Source organism: Fistularia commersonii, chromosome 8 (genome assembly GCF_037954325.1).
Source record: "Fistularia commersonii isolate RoL2024-O1a breed Wild chromosome 8, RoL_Fcom_v1.0, whole genome shotgun sequence".
NCBI classification, from domain to species: Eukaryota; Metazoa; Chordata; class Actinopteri; order Syngnathiformes; family Fistulariidae; genus Fistularia; species Fistularia commersonii.
The window spans coordinates 18,423,482-18,436,734 of NC_141291.1; the positions used below are offsets into that span (position 1 = coordinate 18,423,482).

Genomic DNA, 13,253 nt, shown 5'->3' on the forward strand with positions numbered 1-13,253 from the left:
AGCCACCGAGAAAGTGCAGTTCAGTTTTGATCATAATAGCATATTTTTTAATCTCAAAATTGTTTATTTGTCAATAAGACTTGCAACACAGGAAAATAAAAGCATATTAACATGAATTTAAAGGCACTTCATTTTTTATTATCATTACTTTCATTGACTGTTCTAAATTTGTAAGAATAATTAAGCAACTAGTCCCAATTTAAATACCACATGTTATAGTATGTTGAGGTCACACAAACATTCCCTCTTGAATTCGGTGTGAATTCACGCGTCTATATTTACAAATACAATACATTTTATTCACATGATACAAAAACTATGATAATTTAAAGTTTGCCAGACATCTCTGATAGATTTGTTGAACTTCTGAGCATTTTATTAGACTAGTCTGGACATCTTTAAGTTAATTCAACAAACATATTCCACAACTGAATTTTGGTGGGTTTAGAAATAGTGATGATATAATGATAATAATAATAGTAATAATAATAATAATAATAATAATAATGCTGCATGAGTAAATACAAACTCGCAATTGCCAGTGGAATATAGAAAATGAGGTCAGTGGTGCAAGTGGTTTGGTTTCCTGATTTCAGAGAACACACTCCGAGTTCATCATGGAAGATTCAAAAATCCCAGTAATGGTCATGTTTACATCCATATCCGGTAGAAGCCCAAAACCACAGTGAGACAGGTGAACACTGAACCTGAGGGAGGAGGAAAATAAAGGAAAATAATTAATTCTAGTTTTTGAGGAAACTTTAGTTTGTGGAAACTTCTGCAATAGTTTCAGGTGGAACCGTTAAAACATGTGACTAGACAAGAAAAGCTGAGTGTTCCATCAACAGCACAGTATACCACTTGATTTTAAACATAAAGACTAGGGTAGTATCTAGTATGGAAGTTGCATCTTCATTACTTTGGAACACTGACTGAATTGACTGAAAAAAAGTAACAGCAAAGGTATTATGATGATGATGACGATACTGATGATGATAATGATTATTATTATTTGTAGTTATTATGAAACTACTATTGTCCAGGGCTTTATCTGTAGAATGTCTTATCAAAACGTACAACAAGACTAGGTTATAATATGGTCCCTTAATCTTAAGTGTTGCTAGAACTGTTTCAATCTAATCTTTGCTTAAAGCTGCCACTAAACAGCACTAGATCATCCCTATAATACTCATATTTGCAGAAGTTCTTAAAGTTATTTTTACTGAACATCCAAAAGAGCCTTTTCCCACCTGCAAGGTATTTTATCGTATCCAGTTTATGAGACTCTAGCATGGTTTTCAGACCTGCTACTTCTGTGTCTATTTTCATGTTGGTCTGAGTCAGATGACGCTCTTGCTCTGCAGTCTGTAATAAAAAAAGAAGGCACATACGAGTATCAAAACGATACCATACATTGAAGTTTTTAGAAATTCACACTTCTTTCCGTTCAATTGCCATGTAGCCTGAGAGTGCATTTAATGACTCTTTAGTCACATAAGACTGACCACATGACAAATTACACATCAAGACACAGACTTGCCGCTCTTTTACAAACCATTTCCATGATTTCGGTCCGTGTTTCTAAAAGCTTCTTCTCATGCTCTGCTTTCTGAAGATAGAAATAAGAATATATTCAGATTCTCCTTGCACAATTTGTCTTTTAAACACTATATCATCAGAGTTCACTGATCTGATGAAGATAAAGATTTGGTGAGGAAAGAATCCACATTGTATGATTCATTTAATTACATCTCCAACTGAAAATTGCGACATGTAATAATTCCAAGATTTTAAACACTTACCAACTCTTTTGCCCGACTTTTCTCCAAGTTGATGTCCAAAATAGTGTCTGAACGTACTTTATTCAAGACATCCTGCAAAGTGAGGATTCAAATATCAAATTGAATGTAGTAATCTAATACTCTGAAGGAAAGTTCACCCTCTTGGAAAGTTATTGTAGATTTTTTTTATCTAATTAAAAAAAAAAAGCTATTCAAATGAAAGTGGCTCAGCAAAGGATTTGAGTAATTCACAGCAGTCACTTACAGCCAATTGGACCTTGAGCTGCAGTAACTGGATCTTGAGTTTCTAGGAAAGAACAGAAACACACAAACTCTTTAATGGTGAGAATCAGAAAATTGAAAAAGAAATACTACTAAATCTACTCGATTGCTACTGTATGCAAACTCAATACATTCATTTATTCATTCATTCTCTATTCCGCTTATCCCGGTCTTAGGGTTGCGGGGTTGCTGGAGCCTATCCCAAATGTTATTGGGCGAAAGACGGGGTTCACCCTTGACTGTTCCACAGTCGGTCACAGGGCCACATATTGAGACATACAAATATTCACTCTCTCATCCACATATCTTCGCAATTTAGGGTCCCCTTTGACCCTACTGACTGTGGGATAAAGCCGTAGAACATGGAGGAAACCCATGCAGACATGGATAGAACATGCAATCTGTATACAGAAAAGTCCCCAGTCAGAATCCAACCAAGGACCTTCTCACTATGAGGCAGAAGTGCCAACAATTGCCCCACCGTGTTGCATTCAATACATCATTATTGTTTTTTTCCCATTTTGTTCTTTCAAGTAACCTGTGAACATAAGTGTTTAATCAGGGAACCTATGGGAATAGATACTAGCTTTTGGATCAAGTCCACATTCTAGTCAGCGGTTTTAAAATATTTACCTCGTTCTCTGCCAGCAAGGTAGAAAATTCACTCTTCTCAAGGATTATCATATCCTTCTTCACAGCTGCTATTTGAGACATAACACGCTGCAACATGATCTCCTGAATGAATGAAACAATCCATGTAATAATAGACAAAAACAAGTGCTGCAAATTTTAATTGTCAGCCATGTATCTTGATATCTTTTGGAAAATAAGTCTGACGTGCAGAAAAATTGATGAATAGCTTTGACTTGGAGGATTGTTTTATATCAATCTATGTAAAATGTTCATTTCTGTTCATCCAACAGCAGCCCTAATGAATAAGTGATCACTTCAAGTGAATGCTCACTTGGAAACGTTAAATTCATCCTTGCAAAATATGCTGGCTAGATAACCTTTGTGAGAATAAACAAGAAGGCAAGAGCAGAATACCAATTCCTGCTGCATGTGTACAACAAATACATGAAACACAAACCTCCAATGTTATTTATGCTGCCTCACCTGCTGCGCTTTGGTCACCATGTCACTGTAAATGGCGTCCATGTTTGAGTTTGTCATCTCCATCAACAGCTTGACTAACACCTCCGCTTGCTGGGTTGAGAAACCTGTCGGAGGAAAGAGATGGCTATGCGAGGAAGATCACTTATCAAAACAGAATAAGCAGGTCAGACGAAGGCCCGAACCATTTTCCTCAAAGAGCCGAACCACTGCGTGTGTATCAAAAAACAGCCTCCGCCCTTCAGATTTTGGCACGTCTGGGCTCACATCGTATTGAAAGGCGTGGACGGATGTGCTGATCCCTGAAATCAAAAGTCATTTAGAATCATGTGATGATGAATCATGTAATCTAATGAATAAGTTATCATGTCAAATTAATCAAACCTTACAGAAAGACTTGTTGGCTTTGCAACTCGTTGGCTTTGCAACTTCTTGGCGTGTTCAAATTTCTATATATACTATCTTCATAGTATATACTCCCATGTACTTATAAGACATTTTACCTAGATTGCGTGACAGCACTTGACATTGTTTAAAAATCTCTCATTTGTATCCTCCAAGGAGTGAGTCTATTCCCAAATAGAGTGGATAATGAGAGTGGGAACCCTTCAGTTTGTAAAGTGTTGGACTGTAAAGTGACGTGTACTTATGAATAGTATGCCCCCCTATATTTCCATGAAGTGTTCTGTTGTTTGTTAGCATGTGTGTGTCACTTGGTTGTTGCAGCAGGAATGCTAAAATGGGCTGCTTGTTGTATTTTTAGGCAAGGAAATATTTAAAAATAGTTTTGAAGCAAATATTTACAACAGAAGTTGCACTACAAACCATGACTCTGTAATCGTAATCCCTGAAATTGCTCGTGAGGAGAGCAGTGTAACCACCTGCAACCTATAGATTTGATTTTCTGTGCTGATATTATTGTCAGCTTTGTTTTTTTCCTTTCCTGTTAAAATGAATAGTTTAAGTTCAGAAAAGGACTGCATAAACATGAGTAGCATGCAGTGCAGGTTTTTAGAAATGGCCTCATCTAAGATGACACCTTCACGTCTGCATTTTCAGTTTAACAAAATTAACCGCTTGAGTCCAAGTGTGCAAAAATGGAACAGACACCTGCTGTAGAAGTCTTGGAGGAAAACAAAAGATCATAAGCTTTAAGAATTTGCCCACCTATCTGCTAACTCACACAACGGATTGACTGACTGCTGCAATGATAAAGAAAGACTGAACTTCTTCTGAGACCTTTCCGAGTACGCACCAGACCTGCAACAAAAACTCCTGGGAGACTGAATTTCACAGCCGGAAATTGAGGACTCCATCAAAGAGGGGATTGGTGGTAGCTCCAAGGAAACCCCACTTAGATCAGCAGAGCACATACATTCAGCATCTAGCAACTTCACACCAGCAGCCCTGAAAATGGTCTGAAATAAAAGATTCAGATTCGGATCAAACGGCAAGCTCCCCTCAGCTCCCTAAGCTCTGGTAGAAGTTGATGGCAGTGGCCTAGAAGATTGAGGCAGAGCAGCCACAGCAGTCTTTAACCTGGAGGAATGGGTACCATCACCTTTGCCACTTCAGAGGCATCACTCTGGACATCTTCCACCCAAGGTTGGTAAAACGCACTGTTCCCTGCAAAGACATTGCTATTGCGCTCAACTCAATCCATGTTCAACGATGCATCGGCAAAGTACTTCAATGCCGTTGATGGCTGCTGCACGACTCAGCAGATTTGAACTGTTGGCACCAGCTCTCCTTCATCCTCTTTACAGCCACATTTTGACGATCATCCTAATTGCTGGGAGAGTATGGTTGCCTTATGAATCTAAATGACAATGTGATCCCCCTCGTCAGACACCCGCGTTCATCGAATGATTACTGGCAATGCCCGGGGAGCTGCTATCATATATCTGGATACGACTAAACCTGGTTAAAGAATGATCGTAGTTGCCACCCAGTAATTCCTTGAGAAAATTCCCCTCTTTGTGCATCAACCTCAGGTACGCTGAGGCTTCCACCTCAGGGGATCCTGATGTTGTTTGGCATCACAGGTTCTAGGCAGAAGAGGGTTTGAAAAGACCCAGCAGAGGAGGAAGCAAAAGGGAGCTTCTGGCTTTGGTTCAAAAGAGAGGACAAAGTAAAAGATACACCAGGATCCTAAAACTGCCTGCAGTGGCTAGCAAGGGCAAAACATCACTGAAGGGTGTACCTCAGGTACAACGCACCGTGGCTGCTTCAATTGCACCAATCAGAGGCGCCTAAAACAGGAAAACCCAGCAGGTGGACCCACCTGGGCTTACATCCTCAACAACAACACTGCTGTGGAATTTACTTTGCTATGTTATGTAAATACTTTGAAGGATGAGGGCGAAGGTTTCTATTGAAAACAATGTAGACACCACATTATGGTCACCCTTTTTTGTTATCTTATTCTTTCTGTTCAAGTTCTGGCTAGAATTAAACTTTAACCATCTTTTCCTCTACACAGGCAATAAAATTTATAAATTAATTCGCTCATAATACCTGGCGATAGGGACTAAAAATCATCTCATCACAGTGATACAGGTATTTGGTCAGTGTGGGCTCCTTTTTTACATAGAGAAATTATGTGGAAACTAATATTTTCAGCAATTTAGAAATGGTTTCATCTCATACTTTGGCCAGTATGAATGAGGTAGGAGAAACATGAATAGCAGACAGTTACTCAAAATATAACATATGGCTGGTAAAACTGAATATTCACTCATCATTTGGGAAGGACCGTACCTTTGTTTTATTGCAATTTACAATTATAGCTACTTATTTGGATGCCAGTGCACATTTTTGTTCCAATTTGAGGTCTGTACAATTTTCAAATTCATTTTACAGAGAAATTGGAAGTCTGTGGATCCATCTTTTGAGCTGCTTTTTTTTTGTCTTCCACTAATTTTCCACTTTGTTCATATCCTTTCCGTCCACTTATTTTTTGGGTGATGCAAATAAACAAATAAAATATGATATGTATTAAAGCGATGTAGGATCTGGGCTTCTGGGCCAGGCCTGGGCATTTTGCAGCCCGGGGGCCACATCCGGCCGCTTTTTGCTTTTTTATTTTCGTTGAATATTTTAACAAGTATTTTAAATCCTTATTTTTTACCTTTTGTTTAATTTGATATGGATGATTACATACAAAATGATGTCAATACATTTATATGACCATTAATGATTTTAAAGTTGAAATAAAATGCCAAAAAATGTATATATTTAAATTGCAATTCTCATTTTGTTCAATTTACATGATACCTAGTTAGCCCGCACATAACAATCAAATAGGAACTGTGTCTCGCCAGCCAAAATAATTGCCCACCCCTGTTCAAGGCCCAAAACAGTAAACGTGTTAAACCCACTTACAGGTAAACTCACCTGACATAAGGAGATAAGTGCCACCATATAAATTTCCATAAATTCCATTTATTTTGAACATAAGTAACATATTTCACAACGTTTGTATGATAAATACAACGTTGTATATACAGGACTGTCTCCGAAAATTAGAATATAGTGATAAAGTTCTTTATCTTCTGTAATGCAATTACAAAAATGTCATACACTCTGGATTCATTACAAATCAACTGAAATATTGGAAGCCTTTTATTATTTTAATATTGCTGATTATGGCTTATATCTTAAGAAAACTCAAAAATCCTATCTCAAAATATTAGAATATCACGAAAAAGTCATTTTTGTTTTTTTAATTGCATTACAGAAGAAAAAAGAACTTTATCACAATATTCTAAATTTCTGAGACAGTCCTGTAGATTTGAAAGTAGCTATTACTCGCTCTCAATGACGTTTTGTAGGCACAATGTGAGGTTCGCTCATGAGGACTACAATACCCATGTTACCTCTGACAGGCATCCGATTCGGGCCAGAAACCAGTTTGCTTGAGGGAGCTCGTCCTTGCCTCCATGGCCGCCTCTCACGGAAGTCAGTACACGGCGAAGTGATGGACGGGAGATTAGCCGAGTCGGTGACAGCTGTAAAACCTGGCTTGTTTCGGGAGGAAATGAAACAAAAGTGTACTTTGACCCGGTATAGAATCGAGTCGTGTATCTTTTCCGGGTGGATACGAGCAAAAACTGTGAGTCGTAGCTGACATTGTTTCAGCACCATCGTAACCCTTCGGCTTCTCTCGCAGCGACTTTTTGTTTCAGAGGCGACGTCCCTTCGCCCTCTCCTGGCCGCTACGCCGTCAAGTTGCCGATGTAACATATCTTTCTGATCTTGTTCCGGTTGTAAGCGGTAACCACAGTCAATTGTTAGGCCTCTTATTGCGAAACCCTAACAGAGAGCGGAAGTGTGGCATGCTGGGTGGTTGGGAGATTGACGGTATGGTGTGACATGAACAAAATTAAAGACGGGAACATTACCCCGGAAAAAACACTGGAGTCTTATTTATTTTGTAGATTCATTCAGTCAGGCGACTTCCCCCAATAACTCGGCTACACCAGCATTCCATTACGTGGAATATACATTTAGGCCCTTCAAAATAAAAGCGCAGTAACTATCCTGCACAAAATATCAGGTTTGTGGAGTGGTGTGGACTGAACCACCTGCAGCTCAATGTGACTAAGACAAAAGAGCTAGTGGTGGATTTCAGGAAACAAAGGACCCACCTGAACTACAAGTACCTGGGTGTCCACTCGGACAATAAACTGGATTGGACTTCGAACACCAATGCCATCTTTAAGAAGGGTCAGAGCCGTCTGTTCTTCCTCAGGAGGCTCAAATCTTTCAACGTCTGCAGGACCATGCTGCAGATGTTTTACCACTCGGTGGTGTCCAGCGTCATCTTCTACGCTGCTGTGTGCTGGGGCAGCAGGCTCAAGACAGCTGACACCAACAGACTCAACAAGCTCATCAGGAGAGCTGGATCTGTCCTGGGAGTGGAGCTGGAGTCTGTTGTGCAGGTGTCAGAGAGAAGGATGCTGAGGAAGCTCCTCAGCATCATGGACAACGTCCATCACCCCCTGCATGCCACACTGACGTCCTGTTAGAGCTCTTTCAGTCGTAGATTGATACCACAGAGGAGCTCCACTGAACGCCACAGGAGGTCTTTCCTACCTGAGGCTATCAGACTTTTTAATTCCTCTCCCTTCAGCTGCAGGGAATCTCAAAATCTTTGTACTTAAGATCTTAAAACACTTTATAGCCTTGACTTTGACACTTTATAGTTTTATTTGTATGTCTTATCCCCCCCCCTTTTTTTATTGTTTATACAATTTCCTACTATTATTTATTATTGTTATGTTTTACTTGAAACTCTGGCACAACAGTTTCCTTCGGGATAAATAAAGTTATTCTTATTCTTATTCTTATAAAACATCATCTGCAGCTTTGTCTGTGCTTGACTTTACATTGAGATACATGACATTGACATGTGTGGAATTTTACACGACATCATAACAAAGGAGCATTGTTGGGTTACTGCTGACTGCGTAAGGGTTAAGTTAATAACACAATAACACAATTTGACCTTTTTTGCAAAGTCTTGATACAACACATTAAGCATATATATGTTCCATGTGTCTGGTTTGAAACTAAGTAGAATAGCTTGAACTCCTTCACAGCTCAGTACTTGAACCGCCAGTATTATTTAAACATAAGTGAATAAAGATCAGCAAACAACACATCGTCATAGCCAAAGTTGATCATTTTATAAACTATTGAGTATCGGGCTTCTACAGCACAGATTAAATGCACATTAGGTATTGTTTAATTGACAAAAAAAAAACAAAAAAAAACTTTCATGGTTAATATTCAGCAAAACCAAAAAGCATCGACAACTAAATGTGCATCTTAAGGATTCTGAAAAGGAATTAAAATGTTCTGAGTGTCATTTAATAATCAGGTTATTTGTCACAAACTATTTGGGTGCACAAAGTATTTTTCCAAAGGTGCATAAAAGAAATTAAAAGTTGTATCTACAGTATTTACATTTGTCTTACAGATATGATACACTACACGAAATTATATTCTCTTAGTGGCAATCATGTCTTTGAATTGCTGTCATAGTACAAAGGTAGTTTAGAGTACGGCACTGCAAGAAATGGCAAACTTATTTATCTTCAGGCAAATTAATTAACATACAAGTAAATAATGTTCATCGTAATGAAAATGTTACCATTACAAAGTGCATGGGTAAAAAAAAAAAAAAAGCTACCTGCCAAGCTTGTTTACGTTGTTGACGCTCATTTCGCTCAATGTTTGGAGACTGAAAAAAAATAAATAAAAGTGACTGCATTAAGGTTTTTCGCTCAGGAGAAGAGGACAATGCAGACGGATAAAGTGGCTGCCACCAACACCGTAGCACACAGCAGCAGAAGTACGAAGATGCGACTGCGCTGACACAGCGGCTGCTGTCTGGACTGCTCCTCATCCACAGAGAGCAGAGCAAGCGAGGTGCTGTCGGTGCTGCTGAGGGGCTCGCTGTACTGAGGCTGGTGAGGCTCCACCATCCAGCGCAGCACGTTCACTTTCATTTCCATGTTGTCAATCATGCAGTCTATGTGGCTGATCTCCTGCTCCATGGTGCAGTGCTCTCGGCTCTCCAGGCTCTCCGGGTGGACAGGAGGTGGAATTTGGTTCAGGTCTTGCAGGCTCAGAGCCCGAGCTGCTACTTCACTGCCTCCTCCTATATTGCAGCAATTTATAAAGTTTGTTAGTGTGTTGGGGAAAAATATGAATACACCTGCTAATTTTTCTGAGAAAAAAAAAATGGACTCAGCTGAACATTTTATGCCTTGAGTCCCCAAGATTTTACAGCAAGTCAAAATGATTCTACTGTGGTATAATAATGCATAATACAGTAGCTTTATGTCAAATCTGTGTTGGTAAATTAAGACTAGAAAAAAGCTAGTTCTGAAATGTCTACAGCCAGAAGCTATATAATATTATCGGGAAATTATTCAAATTATGAGGTGCTCAAAATTGATAACTTTGACATCATTATCACAAAACGAAATTTCATTAGTCATTATGAAAATGATCTATTGCAAAATACGTGGTATCAGGCCAAATAAACTCATCGGTCATACTGTTTTATATAGTGCCTTATCAACAAAAAAAAGACTTTAGCACAGGTTTTGTAATGTTTTGTCTGATCCCGGTCAAACATTGTCTTTTATCATGTGACGTGGCACAACATTATGACAAGGGCTCACATTTCACTTTTACCCATTTCCCACTACTATTGAGAATTAGCTTAGACATCAAATCAATATACATGAACATATTAAAACAGTATATGAGTAAGAATTTAAAAATATAGTTTTGCATTCAGATTTCAGGGGTTTTCGATATCATTTTTCGACAACTTTAAGTATGTATTTTTAAATATTCATCATCTTAATGAATTTTGTTTCCTTTTCTATAGTACCTGCTATAGGGTGCTGTCATACCATGACGAATACCTGTACATATTGTACATTTGGAGATTAAAGAGATTCTGATGTTTTTTTATTAATGAAGACAGCAGACTTTCCCCCTAATGTTCAACAAGCTAGTATGTGAAATATTATGTCATTACAGATTAATGTTGCTTTTTGTGATTCAGAAAACAATGGGTTTGAAAATTTTGAACAGACTTGAGGTCCCTCCTTTTCGACGCTTTTTTGTAAACCTTGATGCAAAATGGATGATATGTAGTGGGTTTAGTTTAACTGGATTTATAAATAAGCACATGCTGATTTGTAACCCTAACTTTTAAGGAAACTGATCAACTGTTCTGCGGCATAACCCATCTGTCATCTCACGTTTTGGTGCTTTAATTCCCAACGCCTCTTGGATTGACAGCGGTTTTACCTTGCAGGCCGGTTTGAACCAAAGTAGCTGTGTTAGCTGGAGAGAAGACATCAGTCATGTTAAAAACTTTGCACATGTCGATATGGAGTAGTTCCAGGCTGGAGGAGAAGGCCACCCACAGCAGCTCCATCTCCTTCCGCTGCTCCACTGGCAGGCCTTTATCCCTGAGCTGAACAGTGAGGTGATGACAGATGTCCAGGGCCAACTTTTGGGCTTTTTCTCGTGTTTGTCGCAGCTCATCTCGAAGCTGCAGGCTGTCCGTGCAGCCGCCGATACAGGAAGCCAAATGCCGGTGACAAGCCACCACCTGTGCAAGGTCGGATAATAATGACAACTTGGGAGTCATGGGAAAATCTACAAGAGCATGGTGTCCTCTGTGTGTTGCAGGCACGGTTGGTGCCTGGGGGATGGAAATTATGCCGTCAGTCTGAAGCTTAGAAATGTATTAAAATGTCCATTCTCATTGAGGTTAAAAAACATCAGGTCAGGTTCCTTGACTTACAATCGGTCATAGATTGGAGTTTAGTTCATAGCTATTTTGGCAGATTGACTTGAATTGGCAGATTTTTTTTGAAAAACCTCTATCAGTGCCTTTTCTAATTCTTATCTATTTTTTTCTCAAACTTAAAGACCCTGGCATTTGCATTATATTGTATTACATTGTATTGTGATGACTGTATATGTATTTCATTGTCGGTCTATGCTATACTATTAACATTTTAATCATTTAAATGTTGTGCTCTTTTATATTGTTCCCAACTGGTGACGAAATTTGGCAAAAACTCACCCTTTGGTAAATCATGGGGCGAAGTAAAAAAAAAAAAGAAATAGTCTCGTGTAAAAGTATAGTGGGGTATTTAAAAATGTGGATTTTTTTTCACCTTTACTACACCTTTAGCACAACACATGAGCAAGTTGTTTAACCAACACCATTTACCAGTATACCCGTAACTTCAGATAACTATCCTGGGTTTGTTTTCCCAGTGGAACCCCCCTAAAAAACATGATTTATTATGATGACAAACTGAGCTGTGTAGCTTCCACAGTATTATCTATGGAAGCTGCATCATATTCAAAGAAAAAATAAATAAATCAAAATATAATCCCGGTATACAGCCCAAACAGCGGGTGGGTCACAAGGACGCAGCGAACCAATAAATTGTTTTCAGGGAAAGTGCCTTTTTAGCCAAAGGGGGAAAACATGCTTTTGTGTGTAGGTTTCTAGTTTGTGAAATAATCAGGAGTAAAATAAAAAAGGTATTCAATTTAGAAGTAGGCCGTTGACCAATTCTGCTAAGTATTTGTGAACATCTGATATGTTCTATGCAATCCCTGCACAAATACTGCAATTGAGTCCAGCTGAAGGTGTCTTGCAGTTTGTTCGATTGGGGGAAAAAAAAAAAAAAAAAATAGAATTCAGCAGAATACTAGCATCTTTAAGGTCATATGACACAATGAGCCACCTTACCTTTATCAATGAATCCACCAGCGCCTTTCCATCGACCAAAGCCTTGTTTGTGCCAACAGTGCAGTCATCGCCCACTCGGTTATTTACAAGCGGCATGAGGAGGACCGGTCAGTCTGACTCACCACAAAAGGCAAAATTTGGTCCCTGTTACCCTTCACTTTTCTGTCTGCCCCTGCTCCTCCTCCGCTTCTTCCCTTGGAAGATGCTTCATTCAGTGGCCGAACGTCGAGACAGACTCCGTCCAAAAAGCTGCTTGGCTTTCGGTATTCCACATCAATGACTGGACTGCAGTTACAGAGAACATGCTGTGCAGGGTGAAAACATGAAGGAGGGTGGGGGGGAAAGTGCAATAAAGTATTAAGAGAGGTGTTAATCCTGTGATTGACCCCTTTGCATGGACAGAGGCTTAAACCAACATCTAATCTCATTAACTCTCGCCAAAACCAGGGGAGCAGCTGGCCGTCCCACAGCCGCTCCTTCTCAGAGGCTGCGCCGTTTACTCCGCACAGGCACTTCGCTCAGATCGGCGGCGTGCAATTTCTTCTGCAATGTTTAAAACAATTCTTGAGGCAATCATCGCAGGGAGTAATAGCATGTGAAGACATGAAAGCGAGCCAGAGAGTAGTGATGCACTTAGAGGGAACTGATAATGGTGTCTGTCCTTTTAGGTCTTTTGTGGTTCATCCTCCCCTCCAGGCCTGGGATAATGGACAACCTGGTTTGACTGGATTCAGTTAAGCTTCAGCGTGTTTTGACAATGAAATCCACAGCAT

General features: G+C 39.4%; 2 protein-coding genes across 2 annotated transcripts; both read right to left on the bottom strand.

The window, feature by feature from the left end:
* Positions 1-19: 19 nt before the first annotated feature.
* mcur1 (mitochondrial calcium uniporter regulator 1) lies at positions 20-8,703 on the bottom strand. The gene is made up of 9 exons (XM_086151500.1): positions 7,055-8,703; positions 3,362-3,478; positions 3,180-3,283; positions 2,697-2,798; positions 2,047-2,088; positions 1,803-1,874; positions 1,556-1,609; positions 1,251-1,365; positions 20-707 (listed from the first exon to the last, which is right to left on the bottom strand). The coding sequence occupies exons 1-9, from the start codon at positions 7,419-7,421 to the stop codon at positions 652-654; spliced, it is 1,029 nt and encodes a 342-aa protein (XP_086007626.1). The 5' UTR covers positions 7,422-8,703; the 3' UTR covers positions 20-651.
* Positions 8,704-8,844: 141 nt separating this feature from the next.
* Positions 8,845-12,975, bottom strand: rgs9bp (regulator of G protein signaling 9 binding protein). The gene is made up of 3 exons (XM_086151501.1): positions 12,481-12,975; positions 11,013-11,319; positions 8,845-9,843 (listed from the first exon to the last, which is right to left on the bottom strand). The coding sequence occupies exons 1-3, from the start codon at positions 12,574-12,576 to the stop codon at positions 9,467-9,469; spliced, it is 780 nt and encodes a 259-aa protein (XP_086007627.1). The 5' UTR covers positions 12,577-12,975; the 3' UTR covers positions 8,845-9,466.
* Between the last annotated feature and the right edge of the window lie 278 nt (positions 12,976-13,253).

Bases quoted from the DNA above. Each gene is read 5' to 3' on its own strand.
- mcur1 (XM_086151500.1), bottom strand. From the start codon at position 7,421: ATGTTACATCGGCAACTTGACGGCGTAGCGGCCAGGAGAGGGCGAAGG. The intron at 2,799-3,179 runs GTGAGGCAGCAT...TCATTCATTCAG, and splicing joins TGGTGACCAAAGCGCAGCAG to GAGATCATGTTGCAGCGTGT. The intron at 1,366-1,555 runs GTTTGTAAAAGA...TTTTTATTACAG, and splicing joins GGACCGAAATCATGGAAATG to ACTGCAGAGCAAGAGCGTCA.
- rgs9bp (XM_086151501.1), bottom strand. From the start codon at position 12,576: ATGCCGCTTGTAAATAACCGAGTGGGCGATGACTGCACTGTTGGCACA. The intron at 11,320-12,480 runs GTAAGGTGGCTC...GACCTTGCACAG, and splicing joins TGGTGGATTCATTGATAAAG to GTGGTGGCTTGTCACCGGCA. The intron at 9,844-11,012 runs GTAAAACCGCTG...GCTGCAATATAG, and splicing joins GGTTCAAACCGGCCTGCAAG to GAGGAGGCAGTGAAGTAGCA.